This window comes from Narcine bancroftii, chromosome 3, assembly GCF_036971445.1.
Source record: "Narcine bancroftii isolate sNarBan1 chromosome 3, sNarBan1.hap1, whole genome shotgun sequence".
Taxonomy (NCBI): Eukaryota; Metazoa; Chordata; class Chondrichthyes; order Torpediniformes; family Narcinidae; genus Narcine; species Narcine bancroftii.
In genome coordinates, this window is record NC_091471.1 from 7,344,205 (window position 1) to 7,360,070 (window position 15,866).

The 15,866-nt window shown below is 44.2% G+C and overlaps 1 protein-coding gene across 1 annotated transcript in view; it reads right to left on the minus strand.

Moving 5' to 3' along the window:
- Positions 1-15,866, minus strand: part of ccdc166 (coiled-coil domain containing 166) — a 51,373-nt gene that overhangs the window by 6,732 nt on the left and 28,775 nt on the right. The window contains exon 7 of the mRNA XM_069923477.1: positions 2,507-2,586. Coding sequence (XP_069779578.1) covers positions 2,507-2,586 — 80 coding nt within the window. The remainder of the gene's footprint in view (positions 1-2,506; positions 2,587-15,866) is intronic.

Genomic DNA, 15,866 nt, shown 5'->3' on the forward strand with positions numbered 1-15,866 from the left:
AAGCACACAAAGAATGCTGAAGCATTCGGCAAGCACCCTGTCTCACATTGAGGTCTACAGGTGGAACTGAATTTAATTGTTTATTGTTATGTGTACCGAGAAGCAGTGAAAAGCTTTGTTCTGCTGTCCAGGTTGGTCAACTCATAGTTAATAACAGCAGATAGTGCAAGAGGTGTGATGTTAGAGGAAGTCAAAGAGCGCAGTGTTACAATGACCGAGTTAAGGATAAGGATAAAAATACAGTCAAACAGCGCAGGTCAGGAGCATTGTCTTTTTATATTTAGAGGTCTATTTAAGAGTCTGATAAAAGCAGGAAAGAAACTGTCCTCTTGAACAGCCATTTTGAATGGGGGTGGGGGTCATAAACCCTAGTCTGGGTGCCACAGCAGATTCAAGGTGGGCCATGGACTAAAATCATGTTTTTTTATGTAGTAGGTAAGAGAGAAGTATGGAAGAAACCAACTAAACTTTATTGCTTCACGGGGAAGTGGGCCCATAAACTCTGAGCAGGGTGATAATGGTGTCATAGCCATTACAAAGTTGAGAATGGCTGCACTAGAGGTTGAAGTGTTCATTCTCATGTATCTTCTGCCTGATGGAAGGGGAGGGGTGAGAAAGGCTATGACCAGGGGGTCCCTTCATCTGTTGGCAGGTGTGTGTGTGTGTGTGTGTGTGTGTGTGTGTGTGTGTGTGGGTGTGGGTGTATGGGTGTTTGGGTGTATGGGTGTCTGTATATATGTGTGGGTGTCTGCTTGTGTGTGTGTGTGTGTGTGAGAGAGAGGAGGTGAGTGAGGAAGTACTAGGGGAACAGTTAGCTTGGAAAAAAAATGCATGGTGGGAATGAGGAATAGGGGTGGGGTGATAGAGAATCATTATTCGGCCTGGCTTTTGAACGTGTGGTGGAGTGAGGAAGGGAGGGGGTTGCATCCAATGGTGAACAGTGCTGCAGTCTCATAGTTCAATGATCCCTTTCAAGGTTCATGCTCCTCATTTGCTGGCTTTCTAAACTGCTCCAGTGCACTGGGAACAGTTAGTCAGTGGTCATACAGCACAGGGACGGGCACTTTAGCTCAAACATCCTTGCTGACCAAGGGGTCTTCCTTTGAATCCTGACTTTTCTTTTGGCCCATGTCCCTCTAAACCTGTCCTATCCATGAACCTGTGCAAAAGCCACTGAAGCAGTGTAAAACCCCTCCAGTCCCAGCAACAAACTTTTCTGCACCCTTTCTTGCTTGTTCACATCCTTCCTACAGCATGGGAACCAGAGTTGCTTGTCTCAGTCCTGAAGAAGTGTTCCAGCCCTCAATGTTGACCTTTCTTATTTTTCCCCCACTGATGCTATTTGACCTGCTGAGTTCCTCCAGCAGGTTGTGTATTGCTCCAGATTTCAGCATCTGCAGTCTCTTTTGTGTCTTCACATATATTAGGTGTGGTCTCGTCTATAGTGGTATGGGTTGAATAGAAAGGGGCAATGAGTCAGGATACAGGAGGGAGAATGAAAACTCGGCTGAATGGTGCACCAACAACAACCTCACACTCAATGTCACTGAATCCAAGGAGCTGGTTGTTGACTTTAGCAAGGGAAAAGCAGATGCGTACGATCCAGTGATCACTGGGGGATCAGAGGTGGAGAGGGTGAGAAAATATACACTTTTGTGAGTCACTGTCTCGGAGGATCTTTCCTGGACCCAGCACACAAATGGCATCGTGAAGTCAGCGCCTCTACTTCCTCAGGAGTTTGCGGAGGTTTGGTATGACATCAAAAACCCTGGCAAATTTCCACAGATGTGTGGTGGAAAGTGTGCTGACCAGCTGGGGACACCAATGCCCCCGAGCAAAAAGCCTTGCAAAAGTTAGTAGACACAGCCCAGGACATCACAGGCAAAACCCTCCCCACTATTGAGAACATCTACAGGAACGCTGTGGTCAGAGAGCAGCAGCAATCATCAAGGATCCACACCACCCAGCACACGCTCTGTTCTCACTGCTGCCATCAGGAAAGAGGTGTAGGTGCCACAAGACTCGCACCACCAGGTTCAGGAACAGCTGCTCCCCCTCCGCCATCAGACTCCTCAACAACAACTCAATCAAGGACTTATTTAAGGGACTCTTGTGCACTTGGATTCATTTTTTTCTCTATATTGCATGGCCAGTTTGTTTACATTTCTTTATTTGTCGACTTGTGTACATTGAGTCAGTTTATTTTTTTGTACTGCCAGTAAGTGGAAATTCTGTCTCACCCACAGTAAAAGAATGTGATATCATGTATGTACTCTGACAATAAATCTGAATCTAATAACAACCCTTGTACTCTTTATCCTGTCTGATGAATGTGTACCTTTAGGTCTCTGTTCTACAACACTTCCTATTCACCATCTGTGTCCTGTTCCAGTTTAACTACCAAAATGCATCATTAAAACAACCTTGCTCCAATTTATCACCTCTTTTGGTTCATATTCAGGTCAAATCTCAAAAGGGTAATACAGAATATACTCTCCTCACTTACTTTATATTCACTCAGACTCTCGATCTCCTTATGAATCTGAGCCAGCTCAGTTTCTTTCTCAGTTTGGGCCATTTTCAGTTCTACAGGGAAAGAGGAGAGGCAGTTCATTAGTTTAGACTGGTCCAGGCAAAGTTTGTGACCAGCATCTGTGCTCAGCAACTTTTGTTACGAGCTTAGTTTATCTCAACATCTCATCGCTGGCGATGTAGAAGCACTAACTACTAGGCTAACCATGCCATTTTTGAATATACTGGTAGAATCTTTTAGGATTAACCTTTATCTTATTTTCTGAGGATATATGTCCCCTTTGGTACTTGGAAAGGGAAGAAATGATTTGGGATCAGCATGGTTTTTTGCATCGGTAGTTATGCCTCCTGAATTAACCAATGTCCTCTGGTTTGTATCCCACTTAACCTCAGTGGAAAAAGTGGACCTGCATTTTTTCTATCTAACCCCTCATCATTCTGTATACCTCTATCAAATCTCCCTCTCCTCATTCTTCTATATAACTGCAACAGCAGTGCCTCAATTGATGAAGACAAGAACTTCACCACCCTCTCCATTTGTATCAGTACCTGTTTCAGGGAACGATGTACCTCTAACCCCATCTTTCAATACCACTTGCCAAGGCCTTACCATTAGCTGTGTATGTCCTGGTCTGTTCTAACTTCTCAAAATGCTTCACTTCAAAATTCCATCAGCCACTCCTTTGTCCACATTTCTAGTTGATCTACACCAGTGGTTCTCAACCTTTCTTTTCCCACTCACACACTACCTTATGTAATCCCTTACAAACCATATGGCATCCTATATCCAGCAATGTTCCCTATGGCGCACCACTGGTCATAGGCCTCCAATCAGAGTTACAACCCTCCTCTACCACCCTCTGCCTCCTACCACCAAGTCAATTCTGTATCTAATTGGCCAGATAATCCTGAATCCCATGCAATATGGCCTTCCCAACCAGCCTGTTATGCAGGACCTTGTCGAAGATCTTGCTAGAGTCTGTGCAGACAATTTTTTATATTAAGATTCACTTTATTGCCATGTAATAAAGACAGTGCAATATTACATGGAATTTGTGTCTGCTATAAGGCTGACAGATTCGCCATTGGCAGAAATTGCCTGAAGCGCCTCTTACAGTCAGTGAAAGAGAAGCTAAAGAGAGTCCCGGAGTGTCCATGGGTTCACCTCCAGCACTGCTGAAGTCCAGTCCAAACCATCAGCAGCTCGAGCTCCAGATCCAAACCTCCTACACAATCGGGAACCCTTCAGCACCCTCGGCACCCTCTCACATCTCAGTTCTGATACCTGGTACCTCTTCAGCCTGTCTGAAGCAGTCCACAACTCAGTGTGAATTCCTGACTGCAGTTACCAGCAGCCCGCAGCCTGCCCTCATCAAACCACTTGGCATCTCCTCAAAAATACAATCAAATTCAAGAGGCATAACTACCGATGCACAAAACCATGCTGACCCCAAATCATTTCTTCCCTTTCCAAGTACCAAAGGGGACATATATCCTCAGAAAATAAGATAAAGGTTAATCCTAAAAGATTCTACCAGTATATTCAAAAATGGCACGGTTAGCCTAGTAGTTAGTAAGGACTTTGTATGTTCTCCCCCTGTCTGCATGGGTTTTCGCCAGGAGCTCTGGTTTCCCACCGTTTGAAATGTAGTTGGGGTTGTAGGTTAATTGGGTGTAATTGGGAAGCACAGGCTCATGGACTGAAAGAGCCTGTTACCAAGCTGCATATTTAAATTTAAATATAAAAGAATAACTAGAGAGAGAACAGGGCCCATTAGGGATCCACATGGTTGTCTAAGTGGGGATGGATGAATATTTCTTGACGATTTAATGTGGAAAAGGTCTTGGAAACTAAGGAATTTGGGGAAGAGAACAGTGATGTCTTGAAATGTATCCACATGCCAAAGGGGAAAAGTTTTGGGGGAACATTAGGGGGAATTTCTTCACACAGAGAGTAGTGGGAGATTGGAAGGGGCTGAAGATGAGGTTTCAGAGCTGGGAGTGGGTCAGGGCTAGGAGGCAGGAGGCTAGGCACCAGGGAGTGTCCGAAGAGCTTGGGGAACAAGGTGAGACTCAGCAAGGAGCCAACAGGGCTTGGGGAAATGTAGGTCCTGATGAAGGAGGTCGGAGCTGGGAGCTGGAGTAACTGGATTGGGTCTGGCAGAGTCAGGGTTCTCTGGAAGCCAATGAATCAGAATTTATTGCATGAACATGTAACAAAATTTGTTGTTTTGTGGCAGCATCACAGTGCAAGCATTTATATAAACCATCTTTCAAAATAAATAAAAAATAGTGCAAGAAAAAGTCAAAATAAGGCAGGGTCTTTGGTTCATTGATTAGTCAGGAATCTGATGGGGGAGGGGAAGAAGCTGTCCTTGTTTTGTTGACTGCTTCTCTTCAGGCTCCTGTACTTTTTTCCTGATGGTAGCAGAGTGAAGAGGGCATGGCCTGGATGGTAGAAGTCCTTAAGGATTCTTGTAGACCTTCACATGGTCACCTCTCGTGGTCGTGTACTTGCCTTTGTCGGGAGTGGTGCCCGCTGCCGTTGATGATGTAAGCAAAGCGGTGCGTGGGAGTAATAATGTGCAAGTGTGGGTGTGTTTAGCATCAGTATATGGGTGATGAATCTCAAGGTGCAGGAGGAGGAGAGGGAGAACGTCAGATCACCCGTGTGTTGGTGAGCCAATGGGGTTTGGCTGGGTAGTGTTTGGGAGTTGAAGAATTCAATGTGGTGTCTTGTGGTTAACAAAGAAAGTCGACTTCATGGTATGCTGAAAGAAATGAGTGAGTGTATTTTTTATTTGTTATTAAGCTGTGGTAAATCATTGCCGTTAGCAGTGGTGACCCCTGATGTGATAAGAATGGCCTGGTAGTCCAGTCCTCATGCATGAGAAGATAAGTATATCCCCAAGAGGGCTGAAGTGGGCCTACCAAGTCTAGGTGCATGTCTTGGAAACGGGAATCCAGAACAACATAAGCCCTCAGCTTGGATTCCATTTGTCTGGAGACAGGCAGGTCCTTGGCCATAATCCAACATTCCATTTAACACGAGGCCAGGTAAAATGTTCCGTAACTAGTCTGAGTGATGCATTTCTATCAGGATGTGATAGATTGTAAAGAGACTCAAAAATCTCCCATCTCATAGCCGCCGGCACAAAAGGCCTAGGAAAAATCGCAGACTAACTTTTCACCTGATTAATTCAGGGTCACATCTTGAAGATGGAGACCACAGTTGATGTGGCGACACCAGATGAGATCGGGATCAGTGTGCTGTGCATGAGCCATGGTGGTAAAATTGCTGGCAGTAGTTGTATGTAAGGGACCAATGTCGCACCTGGGCAGGGCATTGACCACGGCATTCACTAGGAGGTATTTCACTAGGAGGTAATCTATCTCTGCTGAGCAGGAGGTCTTTACAACAGAGACCTTCTGGTGCACCAGTTCTCATTGATGTAAGTGCACAGTCCCCCTCCTTGACTGTTGCCAGAGCAGCAGTGTCTCTGTCTACCCTGGATTGCTGAGTCTGGAATGGTGTCCTGGAGCCATGTTTCTGTAATCACCAGAACACAGCAGCCCTGCAGTTCTCTCTGGTTCAGATGAAGCCTCAGGTCACCCATTTTCTTCTCCAGCGATCTTACATTTGAGAGTAAAATTGTCGGAAGTGTGGGTCTGAAGGGGTTAACTCCCGGTCTGATTTCCACACTTCTGTCTTCCGATGCGATCTGCTTCACAGTTTGCAGTGGTCTGTGTTCCCTGCTTCAGTAGGTTTAAACCGCATAGAATCTTACTGATCCAATCTGCTCATTTTAAATTCCAGTTTGCGTTTTGTACTTTGACGAGAGTTTCCCGATCATAGATACAACGTAACAGGTTGGGGATTTCACCATTGTAAGGAGCCGAAGTGGCTGCAGCAACCTTGTGTGCCACCATCTTGGAAAAATGATAAATGGTCCTAAGATGGGATTCGGGGCACGTTTTGGTGGTTGAGCTCACTTCCTCCGTAAATTATACCCCCTAGGAATTGGTTTAGTCCTGAAGCTGGTGTCATATTCTCATTCTATTGTACTCATCTGATTTCATCATAGAGGGTGGGTCAGAATTGCGATTTACAACCTTTGTGATTAACTCACAGCTCAACGAGTTGTTCCCTGAGCTGAAAATAGCGAGAGCTGTATGGTGTGATTAAAAATCATGCCTTTGAGATTTGTCCAGGTGCCTCCGGACCCACCAATGGGAATTGCAAATACTGCAAATGCTGGACTTGCAGTGGATGTGGGAATGGATGAAATGCTTTTGAGAGATTGGTCATGGCCAGAATTAACTCATACCTAAGTAAGGGACTGGATCCACTGCAATGTGTCACAATCATTCCACAGCAGACACAATATCACTGGCTTCCCACTCAGCTCTGCATCATCTAGACCAGTGGTTCTCAACCTTTTCCCATCCACTCACATCCCACTTTAAGTAAGCCCTATCCCATAGGTGGTCTGTGATAAGTAAGAGGTTGCTTAAGGTGGTATGTGGGTGGAAAGAAAAAGTTTGAAAACCACTGTTTTAACCGTACCTCATTGACTCGTTATGTGCACGGTTTCAGAACTCCAAAGGAAATGGGCCGATGACAATTTTTCTCAAGCAAAATATTTCAGTAACAATTAGGTCTAGAGCAGTGATTCTCAATCTTCCCTTCCCATTCACATCCCACCTTAACCAATCCCTTACTAATCACAGAGCACCGATGGCACAGGGATTACTTAAAGTGGGATGTGGGTGGAAAGAAAAAGGTTGAGAACCACTGATTTAGGCAACAGTATGGGTGCTCTACGTAGACTACAGCTCACCTATCCACCAGTGTGAATTTGAAACAATGCCTCCTCCTCACTGACAATCAACACAGGCACACCTCAAGGATATGTGCTTAGCCCACTGCTCTACTCACAACAACTGTGTGGCCAGGCACAATTCAAATGTTACCTACAAATCTGCTGATGGTACCACAGTTATTGACAGAAGCACAGATGACAATGAGAAAGTGGACGTAAGGGAGATAGGTCAGCTAGTTGAGTGGTGTCATAACAACCTTGCACTCAATGTTTGCAAAATCAGGGAGACTGAGGAGGAAATCAGGAGTACCCTCATCGAGGGTTAGGGGCAAAAATTCCTGGGTGTCAATATCACTGATAATCTGTCCTGGAGCCTCCATGTTGATGCCATCAAGAAGGCTTGCCAGTGGCTATACATTGTGAGGAGTTTGAAGAGATTCTGTATGTCATTGAAGAACCTTGAAAACTCCTACAGATTTACAGTGGAGAGCTGGTGGCATCACTGTCTGGTAGGGAGGTGCCAACGCTCAGGACAAGAATAAACTTCAGAGGCTTGTTAACTTGGTCAGCGACATCACGGCCACCAGACTTCCCTCCATCAAGGACACCTACAAGAGGGAGTGTCTCAAGAAAGCAGCCTCTATCCACAAGGACCCCCACCACCCAGGCTATGCCCTCTTCATATTGGTCCCATCAGGAAGGCTGTACAGCTGTCTGAAGACGAACTCAGCGGCACAAGGACAACATCTTCCCCTCTGCCATCAGATTTCTGATTGAACAATGAACCCAAAATACCACCTTACTTTGTCTTTTTCTTGCACTATTTTAATTTATTGTGTAAGATGGTTGATATAAATATTTGCTCTGTGATGCTGCCACAAAACAAATTTCATGGCAATGAATTCTGATTCTGATTGTGAACGATCTCCCACGGAAATGTATTGTTTCCATCCACTCTGTCAGCATCATGAAGCCTCATATGATCCACCTGGAAGTCGTAGCGAATTCCAAGCACAGCTCGGATGAAGATTCTAGGCAAGGAGATTGGCTAATGGTTCAGGCATTGGAGAAAGAGGGGAGATTTAAAGAGGTATACATCATTATGCGGGGTAATAGATAGGGTAAATACAAGCAGCGGTTTTCCACTGAGGTTAGGTGAGTCAAGAACTAGAGGACAATGGATTGATGGTAAAGGTGAAACATTTAATGGGAGCATTAGGAAGACCTTCAAGCAGAGAGCGGTGAGAGTGTGGAACAGGCTGTCAGCATAGGTGTTGGATGTGGGTTCGATATGAATCCATTCCAGTTCGTTTATCATACCAACAGGTCTACAGTGGATGCCATCTCACTGGCTCTACACCAAGCCCTGGAACCCTAGACAGCAAAGACTCATACAGTTTGGCACTTAATACCATCATTCCCTCGAAACTGATCAGCAAACTCCAAGACCTGGGACTGGGACTCAACACCACGATGTGTAATTAGATGCTGGATTTCCTCACCTTCAGACCGCAATCAGCGACAGTTGGTAAAAAGATCTCCTTCACAATCTCCATCAGTACCAGAGCACCATAGGGCTGTGTTCTTAGACCCCGTTCTACTCACTATACACCTATGGCTGTGTATAGCAACAACAACACCATCTACAAAATGGCTGATCAATACCACGTTAATGAGTTGTATAAAAAGGGGCAATGAGTCAGGATACAGGAGGGAGATTGAAAACCTGGCTGAATGGTGCACCAACAACAACAACAATGTCACCAAAACCAAGGAGCTGATTGTTGACTTTAGGAAGGGAAAACCAGAGGCGTACGATCCAGTGATCATTGCGGGATCCGAGGTGGAGAGGGTGAGAAAATTTACTATATATTTCAGCGTACAAGTTGACCAGAGTATAAGTCAACCCCCTTTTTCAGCCTCATTTTAAAGGTTTTATAGTATATCCAGCATATAAGTCAACCCACATTTTCTGGCTCCCTAAGGTGTCCATTGACCAGCATATAAGTTGACCCCCAAAGCTCGTGATGCCTGAGATGGGCCATTTACCAGCATATGTGTCGACCTCCATCGATTACGTAGATTGATCTGCTGGGCGTTGGCTGGAGGTCATTGCTATCATGGAGGATCCATTGACAGAATGCAGCACGTGACGAAAATATGAAGCGAGCTTTAAGTTGAAAGTGATAGAAATAGCCAAGAAAACCAACAACTGCGGTGCTGCAAGAAAATTTGACGTGGATGAGAAGTTGGTAAGAAATTGGAGGAAGAAAGAAGTGACTTTAAGAAATATACCCAAAAGGCAATGTTCTTTGAGAAAAGGAATCACTCGTTAGCCAGAGTTGGGAAATCATGTTGCAGAATAGTTATGTGAACAGAGACAAGTTTGCTACATAGTCACCTGAAATAAAATAAAAACATTTGCACTGCAGTGGGCCAAGTCACACCCAGTGATGATTTTGAGGCGACAGTCGGCTGGTGTAATCGTTAATGAACAGGAAAACTCTGGTATTACACCAAAAAACAAAAATTGCACAGAAACGACCTAAAGAACTTGATCATAAGGTTGTAGGTTTCACCAGTTTATTATACGGAACTGGCAAAAACAGTTTGCATTGGCAAATATGGCAATGTGGACGAACCCCCATGAATTTTGACATGATGGGCAATAAACAGTGGAATGGAAAGGTGTTAAAACTGCAAACAAAAAGTGGAGGCCACGAAATGCCCAGGTTTACCATGGTGTTATCACGTATGGCTGACAGGACGAAGTTAAGACCCATGATGATCTTCAAAAATGCAAAATTAAACTAAAAATGAAATCCCCTGCAGGTATTTTTGTACATTTTCACGAAAAAGGATCGATGGATGAAAATGGTGTAAAACTATGGACAGTCAATATGTGGTACAGGCAGCCAGGCGGTTTACACAAAGAACGGAGTTCGCTGGTCTGGGATATGTCTCATAGCCACGTAACGGAGAACACTAAAAGTAGATTAGCACTACGTAATACATTATGGTGGTTATCCTGGGGGATTTGATGCCTATATTGCAACCTCTCAATGTCTGCTTGAACAAGCCATTCAAAGACCATGTGTGTGAGGAATGGAAAACATGGATGACGACTGTAGAAAAGTTGTTTACAAAAGGCACAACATCACTTGATGTGCTGTGTAACTTTGTGCTCAAGGCATGGGAAAAAGTTTAAAAAGTCCAGTGATTTTGTAATGCTCAACAAAAATATATTCTGGTCAGGAAAAAGGGCAGCAAGGGAGGGAAAAATCAATCGTGGTTAACAAAGGAAATAAAGGAGAGTATAAAATTGAAGGCGCAGGTGTAAAAAGCTGGAAAGAGCAGAGGGAAACTGGAAGATTGGGAAAACTTTAAGAGACAACAAGGGGTTACAAAGTGGGTAATAAGAAATGGGAAAAAGGATTATGAAAGTAAATTGGCACAAAATATAAAAACAGAAAGCAAAAAATTTTATAAATATATAAAACGGAAGTGGGTGGCCAGAGTTAACATAGGACCCTCGGAGGATGAGAAAGGAAAACTGGTAGCAAAAAATGAGGAAATGGCCGAGGCATTAAACAAATATTTTGTGTCACTCTTCACGGTGGAAGACATGTCCAGCATGCCCAAGTGTAGAGTTAAGGATGCGAATGTTGGGGAGGGCCTTGATAAAATAGTTGTTACAAAGGAAGTAGTGATGGAGAAACTGATGGGACTAAAGCCAGACAAATCACCTGGTCCTGATGATATGCATCCAAGGGTTCTAAAGGAAATGGCAGAAGTTATAGTTGATGTATTGGTGGACATAGACCAAAATTCCTTGGATTCTGGGCAGGTCCCGGCAGACTGGAAGACAGCAAATGTCACGCCACTTTTTAAGAAGGGATGTAGGCAGAAGACTGGAAATTATCGGCCAATTAGCTTGACGTCTGTAGTTGGAAAAATGCTTGAAGCCGTCATTAAAGATGAAATAGTGAAACTTTTGGAACGTAAGGGTTCAATCAGGCAGACGCAGCATGGTTTTAGAAAGGGAAGATCTTGTTTGACAAACTTGTTAGGATTCTTTGAGGATATAATGGGTGCGGTGGATTGAGGGGGAACAGGTTGATGTTGTATATTTGGATTTCCAGAAAGCGTTTGATAAGGTGCCGCACAGGAGACTTCTCAGTAAGTTACAGGAAAGTGGAGTCTGGGGAAGTCTGTTGACCTGGATTGAAAATTGGTTGTCTGACAGGAGGCAGAGAGTCGGGATAAATGGGAGTTTTTCAGGTTGGCAGAGAGTGGTAAGTGGGGTGCAGCAGGGGTCAGTGTTAGGCCCACAACTGTTCATCATTTACATTGATGACTTGGAGGAGGGGACAAAATGTGGTGGAGCCAAGTTTGCGGATGACACCAAATTGAGTGGAAGAGCAAATTGTAATGAGGATGTGGAGAGTCTGCAGAGGGAGAGAGTTAAGCTGGATGAGTGGGCAAAGGTTTGGCAGATGGAGTACAATGTTAGTAAGTGTGAGGTGATCCACTTTGGCAAGTAAAATAAAAGAGCTGAATATTATTGAAAGGGTGAAAAACTACAGCATGCTGTTGTGCAGAGGGACTTGGGAGGGCTTGTGCATGAATCGCAAAAAGTTAAGTTGCAGGTGCAGCAGGTTATTAAGAAGGCAAATGGAATGTTGGCCTTCATCGCTCGAGGAATTGAATTCAGGAGTAGGGAGGTCATGTTGCAACTGTATAAGGTACTGGTGAGACCGCACCTGGAGTACTGTGTCCAGTTCTGGTCTCCATATTTGAGGAAGGGTATACTGGCTTTGGAGAGGGTCCAGAGGAGGTTTACTAGGTTGATCCCTGGGATGAAGGGGTTGACTTATGATGAAAGATTAAATCGTTTAGGATTGTATTCGCTCGAGTTCAGAAGAATGAGAGGAGATCTTATAGAAACATATAGGATTATGAAGGGTATGGATAGGATAGATGGAGGAAGGTTTTTTGAGCTGGCCGGGGAAACTAAAGCGAGAGGACACAGTCTCAAGATTCGGGGAAGTAGATTTACGACAGAGATGAGGAAAAATCATTTTTCCCAGAGAGTAGTGAATGTTTGGAATTCTCTCACCAGGGAAGTAGTTGAGGCTGCCTCATTGAACATATTTAAAATTCGGTTAGATAAATGTTTACATGATAGAGGAATTAGGGGATATGGGGAGAAGGCAGGTAGGTGGAGTTAGGTCATAAATTAGATCAGCCATGATCGTATTGAATGGCAGAGCAGGCTTGATGGGCCATTTTTGGCCTCCTCCTGTTCCTACTTCCTATGTTCCTAAGACCCAGTATCCCTTGTACAATTGATGGGACGGACACTGATTTATTGTGGGACCCTGATGGCAAAACTGAAACCACATGCAGAGTGGGAGCCATATGATGAGTGTTTGAACAGTGAGAGAAGGTATGTGCTTTGCTTTGAATGATCATAACGAAAATGATTTGTTGTTATTTTCAGATAATGATAAGTGATTTTGAACGGTGCTAATTGTGTTGTTTTCAATAAAAATCTCAATGAAAATCCATCAGTCATGTTTTTTTTTGGTTTTCAAGGGTTGACCTATATGTCGAATCAGTTTTTCAAGGGTCGACTTATCAGCGTGGATTGGATTTTGAGCTGAATTTAAGGTCTCAAACATATATCCCGTGTAATAACCCATTTTTGGTGAGGTTTTTTTTGGGTTTCATGACTCAACTTATAATGGTAAGTCCTTGGGAGTCTCTATCTTGGAGGATCTTTCCTGGACCCGACACACTCATGGCACCGTGAAGAAAGCACTTCAGCGCCTCTACTTCCTTAGGAGTTTGCGGAGATTTGATATGACATGGTAAACCCTGGCAAATTTCTAAAGATGTGTGGTAGGAAGTGTGCTGACCGGCTGGATCAAGGTCTGGTATGGGTACACCAATACCCATTAGCATAAAACCCTACAAAAGGTAGTTGACACAGCCCAAGACATCACAGGCAAAACCCTTCCCACCATCGAAAATATCTACAGAGAACGTTTCCATCGGAGAGCATCAAGGATCCACATCCACGCTCTGTTCTCGCTGCTGCCATTGGGAAAGCGGTGTAGGTGCCACAAGACTTTCACCACTAGGTTCAGGAGCATCGACTACCCCTCCACCATCAGACTCCTCAAAACAAACTCAATCAGGGATTTAATTAAGGACTTGTAGCCGCGCGCTACTTGAAGTAAAGACACACACACAAGTGTAGTCAGGTACAGCTCTGCTTTATTGGACTTTTATATATCGTTTGTGTTCCTGCTGTTTGCTCGCATAACAATAGCAGGTCTCCCGCATGTGGGTACATTCTTTACATGACAATGCCTTCTTCCCTGCGCAATTGTCCCTTTCTATTGGCTGTGCAGCGGGGCCAGCGCCATGTTGGGGATCCTGGCCCCTCGGCTGCCTTAGCCTCCCGACTGCTGGTTCGCTTGCTGTGCCGCTGCACAGTCTGCTGGCCCCGTTTGCGCTCGCCGCCCAGAGCGCCAGCCCGATGACCACAGCGGCATGCCTCTACAGTCTCTTTTGCATTTTATTGATTTTTTTTTTCTCTCTCTCTCTGGATTGCAGTTTGTTTTACATTTCCTTATTTGCTTACATGTGTACATTGAGTCAGTTTTTTTTGCACTGCTAATAATTGGTAATTCGGCCTCTCCCAAAAGAACAAGAATTTCAGGTTAGTATTTGATATCATGTATGTACTCTAACAATAAATCTAAAATCTCAATCTGATTTCAGCATTTGAGAGAAGATTGAACAGGTACATGGATGGGAGAGGAATGGGGGGCAATGGACTTGGGTGCATGTCGATGCGACGAGGCCGAATAAATATTTGGCATAAGACTAGATGGGCTAAAGCACCTATTTCTGTGGGTAGCAAAAGAATTTTCAACAGACTACATGCAGTTGATTTCACTGAGAGACATGCCAGCAAACCAACAGGACTCAAAAGTGAATCAGCAAGGAGGCAAGTTGTGCTCAAGTTATGCTCTGCAAAGGCAGAGGAACCATGAGGCATGGCAGTTTGATGAGTTTTATCCAGAGTTATCACACTACAGGGGTGTTCAGGTGTCTCCTTGGGAGCTGTGCAATTTGAGTCATGAAATAAATCTTCAAAAATGACTATGAAACCACCTAATTTTACAACATGGAAACAGGCACTTCAACCCATCCTGTTCATGTTGACCAATGTGGTCCCCATAACACCCCAAATTATCTGAATGTCTGATGTAACAGTTGTTCCTAGCTTTACCACTTCCTCTGGCAGCTCATTCCTCCTACCCTCCCACCCTTAGCACGAAACCCAGATATGGAAATCTGCCGTCCTCATCCACTCTGGCCCCCATGTGCCTCCAGACACCCTCACCACCTCCGTACAATGCATTTGACATTCCCATACACCGAAGACATCTATGTGAGGCAGCCAACATGATAAAGGACCCCCATCACCTGAGTCACAAGCTCTTCTCGCTGCTACTTTCTGGCAGAAGTTGCAGAAACCTGAAGACCAGCACCTCTAGGTTCATCCAAACTTCCCTGTATACCCTTGTAGAGCTCGTCGAAAGAACCAAAGACTTGTTGATCCAAACCAAGGCTTTTATTAGCAAAAGACAGGAGCTCTTCACAGGTGGCCGACCAGTCCGGAATGATCCGACCTGGCTAGGGACACAACCCTTTAAGGCCCAGACAATAGGTGTGGCTTAGCTCTCAGCCAATCGCTGTAAGCACAGTCTAGATACAGTAAGTATATACACTATGTACATTGGTGATAGGTCTGTACTATCACAACCCTAACCCTAAAGATAGAAAGAAGGGACATTGGGTCAAAAGAGATAGAATCATTAGGGTTGAATTAAGAAATGCCAAGGGTAAAAAGACCATATTAGCAGTTATATATAGGCCCCCAAACAGTAGCCAGGAAGTGAATAATGAGCTACAGCAGGAAATACAGAGGGCATGTCACAGGATAATAACAAAATAATTATGGGGGATTTTAACATGGCAGGGGATTGGGAGAGACAGGAAAATACTGGAAGCCAGGAGAGTTTGTAGAAAACCTAAGAGATAGCTTTTTTGAACAGCTTGTTGAGAAGCCCATCAGGGGATCTGCAGTTCTGAATTGGGCCATGAGCAATGAACCTTAGGTCGTTAGGGAGTTATAGGTCATAGAACCTCTAGGAAGCAGCGATCATAACACGGTTGAATTTAATTTAAAAATTGAAAAGGAAAAAAATTATTGGATGCATCAATTTTTCAGTGGAATAAAGGAAATTTCAGTGGTATGAGAAAGGAACTGCCTCAAGTAAACTGGGAAAGCAAACTAATTGGAGGATCAGAGCAGGACTGGAAGATATTTTTGCAAGTAATAAAAGGCCTGCAGGATAGATATATTCCAAGGAAAAAGAAATTTGTCCAAGGAAAGATGGTACCATTGTGACTAACAAAAGAGGTGAAGGC